This window comes from Grus americana, chromosome 1 (assembly GCF_028858705.1).
Source record: "Grus americana isolate bGruAme1 chromosome 1, bGruAme1.mat, whole genome shotgun sequence".
NCBI classification, from domain to species: Eukaryota; Metazoa; Chordata; class Aves; order Gruiformes; family Gruidae; genus Grus; species Grus americana.
This window is the reverse complement of record NC_072852.1, coordinates 161,087,905-161,108,742: the sequence shown is the minus strand read 5'-3', so window position 1 is coordinate 161,108,742 and position 20,838 is coordinate 161,087,905. Positions and strand designations below refer to the sequence as shown.

The window sequence follows — 20,838 nt, the reverse complement described above, 5'->3', positions numbered from 1 at the left end:
GACCCTTAGGCAAGGTGGCGGCTGTAAAGACCAAAGGAAAAAATGCTGCTATGCCCAGGAGGGAATGATGGTCAGCAAGTGGTGAGTTATCCCACCTGCTCTGCTCACCTTCCTCCCTTCTCTGGGAGCCCTGGCTGTGGCTGCTAACAGCCTGATTCCTAAATACATAAAAATTAGCATAATTCATTGAAATCTGAGTTCTGTCGTGCTCTGTTTCCAATATAGTCTTGTTTCCTTTTCCAGGAGGAAAGACATACTTTCCCATTGTGCAGTACTGTAGCTGATCTATCAGCCTTACCCCCAGGAGGTGATTAGCTTGTCTCTTTTGAAAAGTATAAAGTTTTCCTGGTTTTCTTGTCTTCATATGATACATTTAAAAAATTACCATAATGGTTATTACTTTGTGTTAATGGTCATATGGTTTATTAGATGCAAGTATATATACCATAATGCTTATGTGCAAGAACTTTTATAAGTGATACGGTTTTCTTTGCCCTTATTCTTTTATCAGATATAAGAAACGTGTTTCTCTAAACATGGGTGAGACAGAGCAGAGACCAACAGCAGGATCCCGGTTAGGAGCTCAGGAAAATGCTGGGATCAGTACCTTGGAGCATGGACAGAAACCACCTATGACACCTCCAGGAAAACTCGTCTCCATCAAAATTCAGATGCTGGATGACACACAAGAAACTTTCGATGTTCCGGTAAGGATGTGGAGGTTGGGGTGGCTAAAGATTATTCAGTCATTTCTAAAAACTCATGTTTTAAAACCAGTTCTCTTTTTATTGCAACTCTGATTCTTTGGCTAATGAATTCATGTTGTGGAGAAAATGTCTGTTATATCAACATTAAATAGATCATGGTGTAATAGAATCACATTAAACAGTGAAGTGAACTGTAAATTACAGTTATTATTTTGTTTCTGTTTGAACAGCTTCAGAAGAGGTAAGAGTCCTTGGTGTTTTCTTTTTTTCTTCAAACATTACATTAATGATTTCCTCTACTTTCTGAACAGTTTATATATTTCCTTGGTGCTGTTTTGGTTTTGATCCAGTAAATCGTAGATCTATACAGATTTGTTTCCTTTTCCTCTGGGAAGTCATTAGGATGGTAACTTGAAATCATCAAAGTTTTCATTAATTTCTGTCACTCTTACTGATACCAAGTGCTCACATGCATTGAGTGCAAGGAAAGAATCACAGCAGTCTCATCTAAAGTTTCTCTATACAGTCAGTGCCCATTGAAATTAATCTAGGTTTGTACTTGCCAAGTAAGGAAACAGAGTTACCACCGCTTTTGCGTGAGATCAGAAGAATTAGTTTGAATTAGTTTTGGTACAAAACGATTTTGTTTTACACTGTCTAGCTGTTAGTATGATTTTAACACACCATGCCTAGGTGATTAACATGTAAGGTGTTTGAACACTGTTGCTGTTATGAAAGTGCACTGGAATGTATATTTTTCAAAGTGCTTGGAGTTCAGTGAATAGGAAACTGGAAACCTGAGTTCAAATTTCGTCCTTTATTACTTGCATTTTATGTAGCTACGGTAACTTCCATGCCTTCATTGGCTCAGTTTTCCCTTCTGTGAAATGGGAGGTTACCAGCGAGGTACTTAGATCTTACATGTAAAGTGCTCTGTGAAAGCAGTTATGGTCACTGAAAAAATGTTATCCCTCTATTAAAAATGAAGGAATTTGGATAAGGAAATTCCTCGTGGGAAAAAAAAAAACTTTTTACCTGTTTATAAGGTTTTGTTTGTTTTGTGTGTGTACACACACATGTGTTTTGGTCTGCTCTCTGCTCCTGTTTGTGACCTGACTACAACCGTGTGTTCAGTCTCAGATTATCTTTTAGTAGAAAGTAAATTCTCTGGACAGATATTTGTGAACTGAGCTGTCAGCAAATGAAATGCTTGTGTATGTAGCAATGTGTTATGTTTTTGTGCCCTTCAGAATGCCTATCAAATATCCATAGGAAAAAGACTAAAATTAGCAGTCTTCGGGTAATCATCACTGTTCAAAAGTGTAGTTCTAGTTTAAATTATCAAATGCTAATGAAACTTGTGCTGCTTATTTTATGTGGTACAAATATCCTTATTAGCCCAGAGATGACTTTTTTTCCCCTGCAGCTGCTATTTCACCGTACTTTAGAAATTACGTGCAATTTGTAAGAGTTAATAATCCTATTTAACAAACACTTAGTAGGAACTATTTTGAGATCAAGTCCCTTTCATCAAATTGTTTTGAAGCAAACATAAGTAATGAGTGAATGCAGTGCACCCGTGTAACTCCAGCTTTGCTTCTGAGAGTTTGAGGAAACGGTATGTTTTTGATCTTCGGTATTAGAAGATGTCCACGTTACTTTTTGTTTTTTAAACTTCAGGAAGACCTGGGTTTAAAAAGCCTCTCTGTTCAGATCACTTCACTATGATTATTTTCTGAGGCTTTTGTTTCATAAATACATCTATTGAAGGAGAGTCCAGTTGGTTTTAAAGTCAAATCTTGTGGTGAGATTTGCAGGATGCTTAGATTCTAAAGTCTCTCAGAGCATATTACTAAAGCCTTTTGTCTTCAAGGTACATATAGTCAAATGGAGCAATTCACATTGTTGTCAGCTTGCTCTAAAAGGCATTAATTTTTTAGTCTCATCTCACAAAACTGAAAAACTTTTAATGCATCTAAATTGAGATGTTTATTCACATTGGAAAACCCATCTTCCCATTTACAAGCTTGCTGTTTTCAGCCAGATTGGTACAGTATACACAGAAAGTGATACCATTTCAACAAAATATTTTAGGAACAGCAAGTGTGGCTGTGGGCAGATGTTAAACATACATGTCAAAGCACATCTGTGGGCTTGCTTTCCAGTGGAGAATTATAGGCTTTTTGCACAATTGAAGGTATGAACTATTCTTTCAAAACTTGAGTTGCCATGGTTATGAAAACAACCTTCCAAATATGATAAAAGTATAAAGTAAAAAGGTTTTGTGTTTCCTACAGTTTCAGGATTTTTGCTGGATGTTCTTTTCTCTTCTTTGGCAAATGGGCCAAAGTTTCAGTAGTTTATTGCTGCTTACAACGTGTTTTCTAGGACGATATGAAGTTTAAGTCATGCCAGTTTATTATTTGCTTGTGAACTCTGTGTGGAAATAGAAACAGATACTGATGCTACTTCTGTCTAAATTTGGGGGAAGTAGTTGGGACTGTCCATCTGTCTCATCCTTCTTCCTTGCTACTCCTACAATTTCTTTTATAACAGCTTCAACCTCTCCATTAGCTAAAACTGGGAAAAAATCTTATCTGTGTGCTGTTTTTCTTAGGTTTGCATTTGGTTTGGGAGTGTTTTGGTTTGGGTTTGTTTGTTTTAAATTATCTTAGCACTTAGGCAATCCCCTTTCTCTCATCGTAAGCTAATGACTTGTTTTTATTAGAGCTAAATCCTTCAGATTTCTATGTCTGTTCTGTAGGTAATAACCAGGAGAAAAACGTGACCTGCTTCCATTCCCACCCAGTGCTGCTGCTCTTTGGGCTGTTTAGAAATGAAGTAACTCTGTCCTTCTAAAGGAAAGTTGATTTTTACTGACCAACTATTGGTGTTAGCATTTTAGTGCTCTGTAATCATACTGTGTCCAGCTCATTGTACTAGCTTCTCCCAAGGGAAAAAGAAGAAAAAAAAAAAACGGAAAGAAAGAGACATCCTCATGGTTTCATATGGGCCTGTAAATGATTTTTTTTTTTTTCTAGGGAAAAAACCCCCATGAAGTATATGGAGAGAGTTTGTGTGGCAGACTTGAAAAACAGAAGCCCACAATGAAGATCTTTTCATCAATCTTTGCAAATTCAGCATTGTAAAAGGAAGGGAACATAAGAAAAATCTTATGTTCTGCTTGCTGTTAACAGACACTATTTCATTGCAGAATATCCAAACATTCCTATATTCCAAAAAGCCAGTGAAAGCTAGAATAGATAAACCTGGATCTTTCACATACACCTAGTGTTCCTTGTCAGCCCAGTTAGCAGGTTTCATGACCCTTTTCAAGCAAGTGCAGGTGCTTGGGGGAGGTGGGGGAAAGGTAGGCACTGCTGCTTTCTAAAAAGTTTATCACAATATTACTTTCACTTCATATTTATTGCCTTTAACATAAAAGGAAAGTATAAAATTCATCAATTATCTTTTTGAACATATTTTTCTCTGTTCTGCTATGAAAAGATAAATTACATAGAGCATCCTTCCCCCTTTTAAGTTATTCAGCTCTTTCTGACTGAATTTCTGTACCTTTAGTTTGTGTCTGCCTCAGACAGGAGCTGGCTTCAGCTGCGGTTCTAGGTGATGAGTGCCTGAAAATCAGGCTGCTAGTTGAAAGCTAATGATCATACAGTGCTTGCAGCTGTTGGTCATGGTCTTGGCTTTGTGAAGGGGTTGCATGCAAGTGTGGAATGGATTTTTGTCTCTTGTTTTTTGTTTCTAATTTCCAGTTTGGCTGTATTTATCGAAAAATTTGTTGGATATGCTAACTGAAGACTGCAGAGGTCCAAAATACACGAGTCTGTTTCAGCTAGTGTTTGGCTGGGTTTTGACTATGAGATAAAATGAGCAAATACAGTCCCTTTCTGCTAGGTAAGAGGAAAACAGCTTTAGCTAAAATGAACAATGTGAAGGAGGAAGAACATCTTTTCACCCCTGTACACATAATGATAATTATATATGGATAGATCTTGGGCATTTTGAAAGGTTGACACTTCTACTGTAAGATTTGCAGAACCCAACATTGGTGAATAGAAGTTGTGTGTTATACAAGAGACTGTGGAGGTGTACAGTTCTGCTTGATTTTGCTCTGGATTTATTTTTACCTGTCTCCTCTAAGTTAGTCGGAAAAGAATGGGATTGATTCCATGAAACCATAGTAAAACATAGGGATTTTTGTTTTAGTATGGTCTCCCCTGTAGAGTCAAACCAGTTTAAGTAAAAAAGAAATACAGTTTTTAAGGAACAGTAAAAATAGCTGATGGTTGCATCTACTTCTTCTGGGGAAGAAAACCCTTTAATGTTTAGCATTTATGCCATTTATATTTTATTTACTTCTATAGTTGTTTCAGAGCCAGGAGTAATCTGCTTTAAAACTACTCTTAAGCAGAAAGAGTTGGTGTCGTTCCTTTCTAGGTAATGCTGAAGACATGACTGATTCTCATGTTAGACTGCTGGGGTGATTCGGTGACTCAGACCAGGTTTAACCTGACTGACGTGATGCCTGTCATTGATCATATCCTACTCTCTGAGTGAATGACACTGATATGACTGGAATGATACTACTGATGTTAAATAGAAAGTCAGACATTTCTTTCCCGTTAGCATCAAAGGTGAGATCAAAGTATATCACAGAAGGTAAGGATTCTTCTTCTGATTAGGATCCGGTCTCTTCAATTAAAACCAAACCAAAGTCCTCTTTATTGTGTCTGGAAGAAAATAGTTGCTGCCTCTTTGTGGCTGTCTTTTGGAAAGACCGAAACATGCTTGCCTGTCAGATTACTCAAGTTTATTAAACATCTGTTTTGTGTCTTATGTAAACTTTCTTTCCCTCTGAATGTGTTCAAGCTTTGTGAAATATGCAGGCTTGGAAAATGTCATCCACTCTGAGGGATTAACACCTGGTTTCTTAAGCAACAGGAGTCTCTTAATAGAAAGCAGGGTGAGGGTATAATCCTTAGTAAACATTGCTTGTAAACATTTCATTTCAATTTGCTTTTCTCTCAGAAGAGAAAGGCTTCCTCATCTTTAGGTTATCTGAAAATAAAGAGAATAAAGACCAAATGGTCTTGGTCTACAACTATTTATCTTCCACTGGAGTTCAGCTGTAGTGCCTTGGCAGGGAATTTCTGTGCCCCAAGTCCAAATTTTCAGAGAGAAGGACTTCATAATCCTGCTGGTTTTCTGTGTCTTAAGGCTAGTGTTCTGGGTGGGTTTTTTGTTTGGCTGGTTTTGTTTGTTCATGCAGCCGTATGATGGTGGTTCATTTTCCCCTTGTGGGGAAAATGCCTTCCATTAAGTGTACTCCCCACCAACTTCAGGCTAGTGTAAGCATGCCAGAAAAAGCTTAATATTAGAAAGGCTCAATACTTAACAGCAAAGATAATGTGTGCTTTGTTATAAATTTGCACAAGCATTGTGTTACTCTATTAAAGTCAACGTTTCAGTCACGGTTTTATAAATGTTTAAATTATTTTCTGTAACATTTATGGGTTACGGTAATTGCTTTGTCCTAGGTATTTACCCCTGCCCTGAATATGTATATAATAACCAGTGAATAAAACAATTTTATAAAAAGAGCATTAGACAGTAAGGCAATGCAGAAACATGAAACAGTGTTTCATGCTTTCTTAGCCAGCTTCAACTTCAATTCAATACGAATTGCATTTTTTTCCAGCTTAGGAAGTGAACAGCAGGTCAAAAGTCAGTTATTCATCAGTCTGAGACTTTCTTTTCTTCTCATGCCTGAAATTATTTGGCCATCACCATCAGACTATTTCCAATGAATATCAAGCATTTAAATATTCACTGTCACACCAACCCTGTTGGATATTCTGAAATTACAAGAAAAGCTTTTTTTTCTATAATTCTGAAACGCATCAGTTGAGTTTTTCTCAGCAGAAGATTATTAGTAGACAACCAGTAAACTGCAATTTTTGTTGACAGATGATTAGAATGTCCTTGTTGAAAGACAAGTGATTTTAGTGACTTGTGTTAATAATTCATGTGCTTTTCAAAACAGAAGAGAGAATTATCCACAGGCAAACTTCTGTAACCTGAGGCAGCAGGCTGTTTAAACTGCTGATTTCTTTGTTACGATATTCTGTAGAATGAACAGAATAAGTGGGAATATAATTTTCAGTGCCAACAGATCCAGTCCATTTTCAGACTGGATTGATGTATTTGAAGATAACCGGAAAATGAATGTAATTTTCTTGAATGAATTAGCCTAACTTGTAATCAGGGAAGGCTTCTCAAATAATGCCTTTTCACCTCTCTTGGTTCAGCTGACTCACCAAGTCACACACAGATGCTTGAGCCAGCACAAAGCAGAGGACAGGGCTGGCTCTGGATGAAGAGCTGCCCTAGCTGAAGGGGTCAGTGAAATCATGCTGTTAATTTTGCTAACCATGTCTGTGCCTGTAAGTTGGTTTGCACGGTACTGGTGAGGCTGGATTGGTGCTCAGAGGGGGCAGCACTGACTCCCTCCCCAGCTATGGGGTGTTTGCCTCTGCCACCCTGTTTGGAGGTGGCAGCTGTCCAGGGACAGTGGGAGGTGTTTGCCGTCTTTCTTCTCTTCAAAGTGTGTGTGTATGGGTGAGTGGGTTGTTAGTGGTAGAAGCGGAGGCTGATGTTGCTAGACTATGTTTTCCTGTTTCAGGGGCAATGGGAGGGATGTCCTGCCTCTGGTCAGAGGAAGGAGGGGAGCTGAACTGTTGTGTTCTTCTTTCCTTCACCTCGAGACTGAGGTTAGTCTCTTCTGGCTTTAAAGATTTTAAAACTAGATGTTAAAGCCTTGGCTAATCACTCTTTCCTTCATAGTTAGAGTGAAAACAAGATACCTTCAACAGACTGTTTGTCACTATCGTCTTGAACATGTATTTTAGGATGAGATTAATTGCTCTCTAGAGGTTCTTGGATATCCCTGTAAGGGGAGCATAGGATGATGGCTTAGACTTCATTTATCATCTAGGCACATAACTTGTTCCACAGGAATTCTTTTGTTTCCTTTTAGTTCTCAACCATGCCAAAGTCATATGTGAGTCTTCCCTGCACCCCATAGCTGTCTGTCTGTCTAGCTCAGATATGCTGGGGTAGGTGTATTTACTTGCCAGTAGTGCTGCTTTGCTCTTAGTTGTAACAGGGAACAGTTGTAACAGACATGCTGTGGAGGAACAGTGCATTGGTGCTATGCTGCGGTGGTGCACATGCATGCCATGGTTTTCTTAAGCCCGTTCTTTGTCAGCTCAAGGTGGTCAAGCTTAAGTTACTTTCCTTAAGCTCTGTACAAAAAACAGTCATCTGCTTCTGGCCATATACTCTAGAGGGGCATAGTAAATGAGTGGGAGAAGCTTCTGGGAGAAAATAGCTGCCTTCCTCCTCCCTAAGTGTGATCGATTAAATAAGTGTTTGTTGTCCATAGCTAAAGAAATGCAGCGTGTGATACTTTGCCAAGAGCACAATCTCGTGTTAGACTTGAGGCATTTCAAAGCATACCCGGTTTATAGTCATGCAGTGAGCAACAGATCAGAAAACTTGGGCTCAGATGCAAAGCACTACTACTAAGTAATGGTATCACACAGCATGATGAATGGCCATTTAGAGCATTGTGAATTTCAGTAACTTAAATTGCAAGTAAAAGCATATTTCCCTGCAACTTGTTCTCTCATCTATTTGAGAGATGAAGGAACCTTTATTGTGGAATCTCTGTGCAGTTGCTTTCCTCTATTTTGAACAGAATGGAAGGCTCTGTGTGGAAACAAGGGCTTAAGCAGTACATCAATGATAAAAGAATAGCAACATTTTATAAATTGTCCATTCGTTTCCCTTTCAGTTCATTCTCAGTTGAATATGGTCATGTGTAAACAATTTTTTGCCTGGTGGTAATGCAACCTGTTGAAATGCCTCTCTCTAGATTTATTTGCCTACCATGGATTCCTTGCTCTGCGTCCAACATTGCTTTGTCTTTTAGCTTGGGATGTTGATTTTTTCTTTTTGCACTGGGATTCATCTCCATTTGTTTGTCAGGGGTCATCACCTGTGCTTGTTCTTTGTGCCCCAAACCCTCTGTTCCTCCCTGGTTCTGCAGGACGCCCAGGTTGTTCAGCCGGTGGAGCCACAGCCTTAGCAGCTACTGGAGGTAGCTGCGCTGACAAAGATGCTTGTCTGACTCCGTGGTATGGCAGCCCATGGGGGCAACCCTGCATAAAAAACTTTGGTTTTCACCAGTTTAGCTACAGCCAGAGGCTTGCTACAAAATCAGATAGATGCTGATGTGGGTGCAACATAGGGGAGGGAAGGAACAGGACCGTGTTAGCAGTGGTTCAGACTTGGGTAAAGCTGCTGTGTCAAAGTACACAGCTGCAGAGGTGGGAGAGAGAATAAATGTTAGGAACTCTTCCAACCCTTAAAATACTTCAGAATATGACTTTATATTGGTTCATATTTTAGCACTTCCTTGGTTTTCTCATTGGTATCTCTTGCTGCTTCCTTGCTTGGCACTAAGACATGCCACTTTACATTGCTTATCCTCTTCAACCTTTCTGCCTCACCACGGCTCCTTTGCAACTGCTGGTTCAGTTCCTTGCTATTGGTATTCTCCAAACAAACAGGAGATAGCAGTGCAGAAAGATGTGGGAGTCCTGGGTGTGCCTCCAAGGTCTTCAACCAACTTCATTCTGAGGATGATTAGGGCAATATCTGGTCGCTATATTACAAGTCATGTGTTGGGCTGTGTAGGGGAGCAAGCGCTGATCGCTTTTAAAGGCTGTATCTGCACTGCAGAACTGGGGGTGTTTTCTGCAATGGCATAGTCAAATTCTCATCCATACCCAAACTCTGCAAGTAGGGTGATCTATCCAAATTTTACCTAAGATAATTTGTGGGTTTAAGGTGAAATTTGACCAGCTTAAAATAAATTTAAAAACCTACAACTAGGATGACATGATTAAAGCGATATGTCTTTGTCTGTCTTGGTACCATCTAAAGGAGCTTCACCAGTTCCCAGATTTAAAAGCCTTCAGAAAGACTTAGTATAGGCTGTGTACCTGTAAACTTGTCTCCACTGCTCCAACGAGGTGCCTTGACAAGGCTGTGATTACAATATGCGTGCACAATTAAATGTTGCCTTTTACATGCCAATATGTCACATAAAATGCATGGCTGAAAATATCTGCCAAAGCCTTTATACATATTTAAATAAGGCTAGTGTGTTAAAATCATTCTAGAATAAATATGTCAATTTTTGAATAAAAAGCAATGCATGATGCACACATCAAGCACCAGATAACTCAGCGAATATAAACAGCAATAGTAGAAGTAGATTACAATATCTCCCTTTCTTATCCCCATCCCCAAAAAGGAGGCTTTGACTGATAGAAATTGCACAAACGTAACGCTGCCAGAATATAAATAGCAAATGGTGAGTTATGACTTAGTGCCAATTTGCTTTTTGATGGCCTGTTGGCAGATGCAAATATTCATGCAATGCACAGCAGCAGGCAGTTTTTCTCCTTATTTCTTTCACTGTTACATTCTCACTTGGTTTTCTGACTGAACCTGGAGTCCTTTCTTGGTTTTTTGTTTTTGTTTTTTTTATTTTTTCTTCTTTTTCTTCAGTTTGCCTTGCTTTTATTATTCTGGTCCTGTTCTCATGCTGACTTTATTTGTAATAATCTTCATTTAGTAGATAGTGGACAGTATTTGTGTGTAGATGTTGCTTAGATTCAGAGGCTACTTCTTCGTGCACGAAGGGGGACATCTTTTGCTCTTAAATGACTCTTCACGTTTCATTGCTTCATTATCTGGTGCAGATGCTCAGTTTTACTCCCTTCTGTCATCTCACCCTTGTCTAACTTCTCAGTTTTGTGTTTTCTTAGAAAACATCTGGTTTTGTATCCTCTGTGCGGGCAAGTTATATAATTCTTCGTACTACTTTGTTGCAGAGCTCTCTTTCTGGTCTTTTACAAGGAGCGCATTTGAGCAGAACAGCCAATACTGGATGTGGAATGACTGTCAGTCAGAACTCCTTCCCCTTCTTATTACTGACAGGGATGAGCCAGATCCTCAGCTGGAGTACACTGTCTCAGGTTGACTGGATTCCTGAAAAGAAGCTGGATTACATTATGAGATGATATGATCTAGGAGTCTCCTCTGGGTGTGTTACCCATTGGAATTAATCTCAGATACTAGAATTTTTGTGAACAGAATTGAAATTAAAGGGATTTGGCAGAATTAAGTCACGTGTAAACTGATGTGAAAGAGAATGCTTTTTCAAACCTTATGTACAAAAATATCTTACAGGAATTATCAAAGGTCTTCATCAAGTAGTTTTTGTTCTAGCGTTGGATTCCCACAGATTCACGCTGCAGCCGGAAATAAATGTAGCCTGATGTTGCAGAGTAATTCAGAAACACCTCTGCACCCAGGGACAAACACTGGTGGCTGGCAAAAGAAAATGCTTTTCATGAAAGCACCTGAAGACTCACTCATAGCATGATACAGATTGGAAGGGACCTCTGGAGGTAGTCCGGTCCAACTCTGCACTCAGGGCAGGGCCAGCTGTAAGCAGGTAAGTCAAGGTCCATAAGAAACACCAACTGCAAGGATTCAGGACTACTGTGGTTTAGGATCTTTCTTCTTTGAGAGACTTAGTTGAAGTTCAGAGTTACCAGTTGAAGATCTGTCACTTTTAAGCCCATGACTGGCACCTCTGAGGTAGAAAGCTTCAGGGTTCTGTGTGGCAAATGGGCGTTCACAGCCGTATCTGTGGGCTTATAAAAGAATTGAGGCAGTTGTCATTTTATACATGAGAGACATGTCATAAGCTTACTTATGTTCTAGAGTTTGTCAAACTGTTCAGGTTTTCTTAGTTTTTTTACTTCATGTCAAAGGATTACTTTGGGTATGTGTGCTTTGAAAGACTATGGAAGATTCTAAAAATAAAATTCAAGTGGAAAGCAGACACTTCAAATGGCTGATTGTGTCACAACATGTTCAACTCTGTGATTTTGGCAATCTCAGGAAGAGCAAGGTAGAAATATCAAGCTGCAGGAGAGCAGGCTTTGTGAACAGCAGAGACTTTCATAACTGTAGCTGCTTAAAAAAAAGTCAGCAAAACCCTCCTGCAAATCTCATGAAAACCTTCTGGAGTGACACCAGCTGTGAAAGAGCTAGGCTTTCAGACTTTTTTCTATCAAGTCGAACTGGATTGCTCTTGTTAGAGAAATAGAATTAGGAGCAGGTAGTCTTTTTGTTTAGCTAGCATAAGCTGAGTGTAGCCATTGCCATTTCTTTTTGTATCGTTTCCACAAAACAAATAACTTTGAACAGATATATGCCTTTCAGTAGAAAGGTCACTTCTCTGCAGAGCACTTCAGATCTGTACTGCTTGCGTTTCATTACAGGGAAGATTGGATACGTGCAACTTAGCTGGGAGAGGTGACAAAAGGTTACTGAGGAAACAGTTCAGCATTTTCTTGGACTGAGGGAACGAATCTTTGAGGGGTCAGTTAACACTGTTGTTGCTAGTTGCACTGAAATGACTGATTTCGCGTAAAGGTATAGCTGTGAAGTAAATGATTGTCTGTGGTTTGGATTTGGTGGGTTTTTTTCCCTTTGAGCTTCTTCTATTTAGGATGTTGTGGGGGAAGAAAAAACCAGAAGTCACATCCTCAGCCTCTGTGGTAATATTTTACTGAGAGTTAAACTGAAAGTTAACTCCTTCAGCACTCTCAGAATTAATTTGCTAGCCACTGCCTGGTAAATAATTACTTGAAAATTGAAATTTTTGACAAAATGGAACTTGTTCACCTGTCAATAAAGTAGCATGAGAGGATTAAATAACTAAAGTAATTAACAAACTAATGCTTTTGAATCTGTTGATAGCTTAGGTGTTAACATTTAAATTTTCTATTTCAAATTAGCAAGATGGGAGATGCTCATTTAACAGGAGATGCCTGACTAATTTGACTGTGAATTATGATTATTCCTGAAGATAAATAGCTTGCCCTCCTCCCCCACAGACATCTTTGCACCATTCATCGGTAATTCATTTGTCCTTCTTAGCCATCAGATCTTCATATTGATATTTCCCAGGCGAACGGTTGTTACCAGTTGCCGTTATTTTCATCTGGGGGCATTCGAAAGCCCTGCAAAGGCTGTCTAGTGGTGTTGCAGATTCCTTTGAAAAGATCTTGTGCGTGGAAGGCGATACCATATCAATGAACTTCTTGAAGAAATGGTCCATGGATTCTTGGATGCTGATTGCCTTAGACTGAAAACCACTACACTAGGACATCAGGTACTTGGGTATGTGTACAGCCCTGTTACCTCAGCATATAAACTTTTTTTACGCTGCTTCTGCCACAATTTTACACAATGTTCTGGCTCTGAAGAGCACTGTAGCAACAAGTGGAGCCCACTCTGTAGAGGGAATGCCTTTGCTTTCAGGCTTCAGTCCAGGAATGAGTTTCTTTTGCATTCCTGTTGTGGTAGCTAAGAGAACCAGAGAGTGAGCTGGAGCACTAGGCCCATGATTTTCCACACTCCTTACTTATTAACTGAGTTTCTGGCTGTGTTTTACACTGTTCCAAGGAGATCTCTCTGAAATAAGTCTAGCTTTGAGTGAGGGCTCAACCTGACCTGCAGGTCAGTACATGCATTTCTAGTCTTTGGGGTTGGGGTTGCTCCCTCATCCTCTTTTATGTACAACTATAAGGATAGCCCTGGGGTGTAGCTGAAGATGTGGCAACTCTTCTAGCATGCAGGATAGTAAGCTTGTTGGCTTCATTTTCTTCCTGTGTTTTTTCTGTGTACCTTGACCCTCTCTGATAAAATCATTTCATGGAAGCATAAATGCCCTACTGAGTAAGGCTGGTGGTCCTTCTGGCTTAACATTTTTTCTCCCACATTGGCATGTGAGCTGACTCCTCTGCCTTTCTCTCGTTATTCTCCAGCATCCAAGGTCCCTTTTGAACCTGCTGATGCCTCCTACCTCTACAATCTTCTGTGGCAGAGCTACAAGTTTGCTGCTGCTTATGTAAAGCTCCTTCTTTTACCTCCTCTAGATTTATGGTATTAGTTTCATCAACTAATCTCTGCTTTGTAAAGTTTGAGCTATACTATTTAAACTGCATCACAAAAAATAAGCCAATTATTATTGTTTTGGATGATTACATTTTGGTGAAAAATAATCTCTTTGGTTGTTGACTGACTAGCAGAGTGGTAGGTGAAGAAGATGGGTCTGTTTAGGGGACATCAAATCTACTTTGGTGACAGATCAAATGCAGGCAAGAGAGTGATGGAAAAAGTGTACGATAGGTGGGAAAAAAGGTCATCTGAAGATGCAAATGTATAAGAAAGCACATTAAGAGAAGGAGGAAGGAATTGCTCTGGACTTGTCTAAATCTGTAACTTTCCTGAATTTTTTTTTTTTTGCTGTACTTGCAACCCTGGTGGTCTGATGCATTCATGTCTTCAACATCACAGCATGACAGAGTCACATAAAGGGAGAGCACTAGAAAGTAGCAGTGACTACACAGCACACTCAGTGTCAGAACTGGAGGCGCTTGCTCCTCAGTTTAATTGCCTCCTATCAGATGCCTACACATAGCAGAGAGTCAGTGATGAAGCTCTCAATAATTACTGCAAATTGCAAGTCTGTTACATTAATATTATTAATTTGAACTAAAAGCTGTGGCTAAGATAGTGCTAAGGCATAGTTGCGTATAGAGCTGTAAAGTTGTATGGGCAGCCATAGCCTATTCCTTTCTCTCCGTGTTCTGTAATGGCAGAAGGGGACCGATCTGTTAATTTTATTTTTGGCAGTATCAATATAGGTGTCGGGAGAATGATCTTTTAAATAGTCTATTGCATCTAAATTACAATGGTCTAAAATATATTCGAGTCAAGAAAATACCTTGAATAAAAATACCCAAAATAACCAAATCAGTACAGGCCGTTACAGATATCCCAAAACGATGGACACTTGACTCACAAAATGAAACCAAAGTGGTAAACTTAACAGTAAGGTGGTACAAATCAGCTTTATGCCAGCTCCATGCTTTCAAACATTGCAAGCTGCAGCAGTTTAAAAAGAAACTCAGGTTACTGAAAACACAAGTGATAGAGAAAGGAACTATGATTTGGATTTATTTTGATTTTTGAACCTGTTTGTCTGAGAGGCAATTTAAAGTTTTGAGTTCTCAGAATGTAGAAAGATTGGAGGATTTTGATCCCCTCCAGGAACAGCGTGCCCTAGCCTGCTTAAGGGAGTTCATCTCCTACTCAGCTTCACATCTTCTCATTGCCTCTCTCTGCCACCCCCATCTTCACACCAGAGCAGGAGCCCTGTGGTTCTTCTGGCCCCTTTCGCCTGTTCCAGCTTCTTATTTCCGAGGCTGCTGCCCCTATTTCAGCCTGTTGCCAGCTGCCCAGGGAAGAGCTGCCATAACATGCCGAGTACTGCTTACTGTGTGAATGCTGACCCTTGGGGAGGAGAGGGAGAACGGTGCAGTCTGGCTTCTGTAGAACAGGCTATATTCTCCAGAAAGGCAGGGAAGTGAGGCAAGAGTAGTTGGAGCATGTTTCCCAACATCTGGTTGAAATGACCAACAAGGTAATTCTAAATTACCAGAAAGGTAGGCTTTCTGCTGCCGTGGCAACAGAAGTTCCAGTACTGACTGAATTTGCAATTCATGGAAAAAATAAGGCAAGAATTGGCAAGGCTAGTCCTGCTTATTCTTCTACGCTTTCATTTTCAGTTTCTCAGTGTTGCAGTGTTTGAGATATGCACATTCCCTTTCAATGTCTCTGTTTAAAACAAAATTGGAAATGTTTGGGTTTCTTGCATTCTTTTTAAGAGTGGAAACATTTTCATCCTTGGTACAAGAAAGCTTTTAGTGAGTCAAGCTTGAGCTAAGTATGATAAGTCAATAAAACTTGTAAGTAGCTTGAAGGTTTTTCAAGTTTGCATGAACTTTTGTCCAGTGAGCCGTTGTCCTGCGAAGAAAACGTTTAGCTTGAAGGTTAAGATGAATTAGGTGACTTTTGATTATCCGAAGAATGAAGCCTGTGTTCGTACCCTCATTCCAGTTCCTTTGCATATGGTTCTTTCATCCATTCAGTCTGTGCTAGTCAAGGAGGAGGACTGTTTGAAGAAGGCACTACAGAGCACTCTGTCTCTCATCCAGCAACAGCTGAATACTTTATGGAAGTATATTAAGTCCTTGACAGGAGAAGGTAGCCAGCTGGCTGCTGCAGCAGGATGTTCTTGTTCTCCCTCACAACCGAGGAGGAGGAGTTGGCAGAGCTCCTGCTGAGCTTGCTAGGGAAGAGGGAAGGCACAGACTCTTGCAGTATTTTAACTAGGTGGGCTGTTAACCAAAAAAATAAAGCAGAAAGCACACATTTCAAGTCTGCCCAGGCCACCAACTGGAAAGTGGTAAAGGGCTGACTTTAATATGAGTAATTACCACCCAAGAGCCTCTGTGGTTTGGGGTAGCTTATAGAATCTGCTTGCTTAAAGGTTGCAAACAAGTAAAGTAACTACACCAATATTTGTCCTGCTTGAAACAGGATGCAGAGTGGAGTGTCTCACTGGTTAAAATAGTGATGTGACAGTTCTACAAAATCTGGAGTTTGGAGATTATTTTGCTGTCGTTTCTTGTCCTAATGAATACAGACCAAGTCAAGATGCCAGCGTGGGTTACCAAGAAAGATAATTGAAAAGAAAGGAATTCACATTATAATTGGCAAGTTTAGAAAAGAGAGAACACTGGAACAGTGTACATTTCATTATGCCAAGTTTTGAAACAACATGAGATACTATCCAGTCGATCATCCATTTCAAAAAAGCAAGCAGGTGAAAACAGCTTTAAGGCACAACCAGTTAGCACAGAAATAGATATTTATTTTGGGGATGAATGACCCAATGTGCTGAGGTACAAGTATTTGAAACAAACTAAGCCTCAGGTCATTAATTTACAGCCTGTTCTTCTCTATATGCTTCCTTGAATGAACTCTCCCAAGAAACACTGTGTGAATGCTCCATTGAGTGATAAAGTGAAGCTCCTCATTTAAGCACTGAAGTTGGTGGTCTGGGAGATGTTTTCAGTAATGTAATGAAGGAATCCTGCTGGCTTATATAGACTCAGAGGACAAACCAGATTTAGGTTCTGTGTTCGTAGACGCTGTTCAGTGACCTCCACTGTATTTTGGAACAGACCTTCTCCCAGGTTTTTCACGAGTACTGAAGGCAAAGGTGATATTAACAGTAACTGCAGAGGCCTATATAGATTTTTGGCAATTGAGTTTTGTGTACTCAAAAGGTATTTGAAACAAACACGTCACAGAGGTTCAACCATTACAAATATGCATTCAGATATTACATGGTTCTTTGAATACATAGTCATACCAAGCCTCCATGTCCAAGAGCCAGGTCGCCATTTATGAAGATGACTAAATAGCAATGTGGTCTGGACTGACCTTTCAAAAGGCAGGAAATATTGCTCTGAATTGCTTTCCCCTAATTTTCTTTTGATTGACCTCCTGGGTAGAGTTGGGGGAAAACAACTGAATGCTGGTATCAGTTTTTTCTCATTTCCTGAACCGGCAAAATTAAAATAGGCTCTGATACTTTTGTGCTAATTCACAGTGAATCAGATGTGTTAATTAAAAAAAAAAAAACAACTAAACTTTTGACCCCAAAATGAACTGGTTCCAACTGAGGTTTAAGATTACAGGTTGTTATAATAGGTGCTGGTTTCAGCACTCTCTTATTCATTGTCCACTTCCCAAGATTAAAGCTTATCTGGCATCATTTGATGCAAATAACCAATCTGCCTCAAATTAGCAGAACCATACAGAGGTGGGTGAGCTGCATTGTACATTCATCCAAAGTCTGTTTTTCCTTAACTTTCATTAGCAGCCAGCACAGTTGCAATGGAAGTAATTAAAAATATGGGACTACTTTATGTGTATAATGTAGATGTAACTGCTAACTGAGATGTTGAAAGTAACTTTGACTCTTTGTCAAGCATACTGTGTAATCTTTGCTTGCAGATTTATTTTGCAGCTTGCTGCTGCTTCAGCTACTAGTAGAGCTCCATGGGCAAAGGTTGAGAGGAGGCTTGGGAATTTATTGTGCTTTTTCAGTTGTTCAGAGAAGAGGGAAAGGATACAGCTCAGGTTTCTCTTAGCAAGTTGAAGGAATTTCAGCCCTTGTTTTTAGACTCGCAACTGCTTGAGGCTTCAAAGCTGTATAAGTGTGAAAGAGAGGGAAGGAGGAATACCTAGCAGTGCTAATCTTATGTTAACATAAACATGAGGGTTGAAACCCCAGCTGTAAGAAAACATCTGTGGTAGCAGAGGGGATATTCAAAGCACATGCATTCAGTGCTCTCAGAAACAGGTAATACATCATAAAGACCTCTGTATCCCTTTCAACAGGATATTGATTGTATATTCAATTTTTTAAAAATCTGCAGCTATTTTTCACTTTTACTTCCAAGAAAACTAGTACATTTTTAGTTACAAAATCTCACCAGCTATTTTGTTACTTGAGCAATCTGTATGTAATCTATGATAAGGAGAACATTTTCTAGAATTCATCATACACTGAAGAATTGGATATAAGGAGAGGTTAACATTTAAAAAAAAACAAAACCAAAGCTCTAGTTTCATTTGGAGGAAGAAAATCGAAGCTTCAGTTGCTTATTTTTACTTCTTGTCCAAGTGGTGAGAGCACTTAAATGTGTGTGTCTCCTGTTTTTTACTGTGTGTGTTGTCAGACTTCTAATGTCTCCAGCTGAAAAAGGAAATTAAGCTGGAATCCCAGTTCCTTCTGTTCTTTTGTACAGCGGCACTTTCTCACAACAGGGCAGCTACTTGCAGCGGAGCAAGAATGTGTTGCCAGTTTGTCTCAAACTCTCGCTAACCACATGGGAAAAGTTCAAGAGCAGAGGGAAGAATCTTGGTCTTAGTCTGTTTTGTTCTCTTTTGCACGGGGGCAGAGGAACTCACAAGCCTGAAGAAGCACTCGCTACATGGGTACAAGAGCTAAAAGTGTCGCTTGTTTTTGAGAGGGAGGTAGCTCTGCTGTAAGACCTCTGCAATGAATCTAGCTCTGTGGGTTGCATTAGAAGAATACAGTTAATAGACAAAATAAACCTGACAATTATTAAAATACCTAATTTCTCTCCTACAGTCAGGTAATATTTCAAATTTCAGTTCACTGAGTAGAACAATTTAGATTTTATATCAGTCACACAGTAGTGTTGTATTAATATACTATTTAAAGAGAAAGGGAGAGAGTATGTGTGTATTAGTATATGACATTACAGGATCACGGAAGGGTTGAGTTTTGAAGGGATTTCTGGAGGTCATCCTGTCTAACCCCCTGCTCAAGCAGGGCCACCCAGAACCGGTTGCCCAGGACCATGTCCAGACGGCTTTTGAAAACCTCCAAGGACGGAGACTCCACAACCTCTCTGGGCAACCTGTGCCAGTGCTCGGTCATCCTCACAATTTCTAGATCATTAATGGCTGAACTGACAATCGCTCTGCAGGGCTCCGCATATACGCTTGTCACTTTGGGGCATGAAAGCTGTAGTGTTGGCAAGGAAATCTCACTGAATGCGTTAGGTTACTTTTACTATTTAGCTGGTGAATTCTCAGTAATGGACAATTGGCTCCTATGCGCCAGGAGTTAAGGGATGAAACTGCATTTGAACTCCTGCCACATGTGGAACATAAAGATATAGGATCTCTTATCAGGAAGGCTTCAAAGGCAGCTATCATCAACTGTATAGAAACCTTTGACACATGAGCCAGTTCCTACATGAAACCAGGTGGACTGGATGCCATGCATGTGTTTTGAAACAAAACAGAATTACCGCCAGAAGTTTTCACAGATTTATGTGTCTTAGAGGTGTTTTTTGTTCTTTACTTTTGAGTGGTGATTTTGTTACAGGACTTGATGTAAGTCATTGGAGAAATTCATGTTAGATTTTGCAATTTTAAACTGCTTGGAAGAATGGTTGATGATTCAACTAGCACAGGTTTCAGTGTTCCTGCTATGATAAAAGATGAGTTTTACAAAATGTATTTTAACATATACATGTTAGCATTGGAAATTATTATTTGCATTTTTGGAGTAAATCAATAATGCATATCAGACAGCCCCTGGAATACACTGGCTTGTGGTGTTAGACATAGTAGCTACAGACAGGGATAGAAAGTTCCTGCTTAATTTTCAGATTTGCAATCTATACAGAGAAGAGAGAATTGTTCTCTCTCTACTTCCGTTAATCCTTTGCAAAAGAGGAGAGATTAAGGGATATGATTTGAGGGGCGACACAAGTTTTGTACTAGGACTGTGAAAAAGAAGTGGTTTCTTTGGACTGAGTGCAGTAATCACAAAATACCCATTTTCTCTAATATGAGAAATTATGGATATTTTAGCAGTGTTCCTTCCCAAAGATTAAGCATTTACATTTGTTTCTAACAGTTATAGATATCTGGAAGCGCTAGCATAATCCCATGGGATGAGCCTTCATAAGCTGCAAAACCATCTGATAAATAGATATTTAGGCTTGGTTAGGACTTCGTCCCCTAGAGCCATACTAAGCTTGGGTTTATCTCATGTGCCATTTGTTTGGGATGCTTTTATTCAAGAAACTGTCTCTGATTAATCATAACATTTATTCAGACCCACTCTGTTTTCTTTTTTTTTTTTCCCCAGCTAGCAAGAACATAGTGCTATGTAGGGATATAAGTGCCCCTTCACTGCAGAAATTCTTTTCCAAGAGTCCAAAATAGCTCAGATCCAAGATTTTTCTTGCAAATGTTGTGACCAGCAGGTCGAGGGAGGTGATTCTCCCCCTCTGCTCCGCTCTGGTGAGACCCCACCTGGAGTTCTGCGTCCACCTCTGGGGGCCCCAGTACAGGAGAGACATCGAGCTGTTGGAGCGAGTCCAGAGGAGGGCCACAAAGCTGCTCAGAGGGCTGGAGCACCTCTCCTATGAGGACAGGCTGAGAGAGTTGGGGTTGTTCAGCCTGGAGAAGAGAAGGCTCCTGGGAGACCTTATAG

The 20,838-nt window shown here is 39.8% G+C and overlaps 1 protein-coding gene across 4 annotated transcripts in view; it reads left to right on the top strand.

Moving 5' to 3' along the window:
- The window catches only part of FARP1 (FERM, ARH/RhoGEF and pleckstrin domain protein 1), a 220,142-nt gene that overhangs the window by 46,245 nt on the left and 153,059 nt on the right, over positions 1-20,838 (top strand). For all 4 annotated transcript variants that reach the window (XM_054822026.1, XM_054822035.1, XM_054822016.1 and 1 more), the window contains exon 2: positions 512-707. In XM_054822026.1, coding sequence (XP_054678001.1) covers positions 537-707 — 171 coding nt within the window. In that variant the 5' untranslated portion in view covers positions 512-536. The remainder of the gene's footprint in view (positions 1-511; positions 708-20,838) is intronic.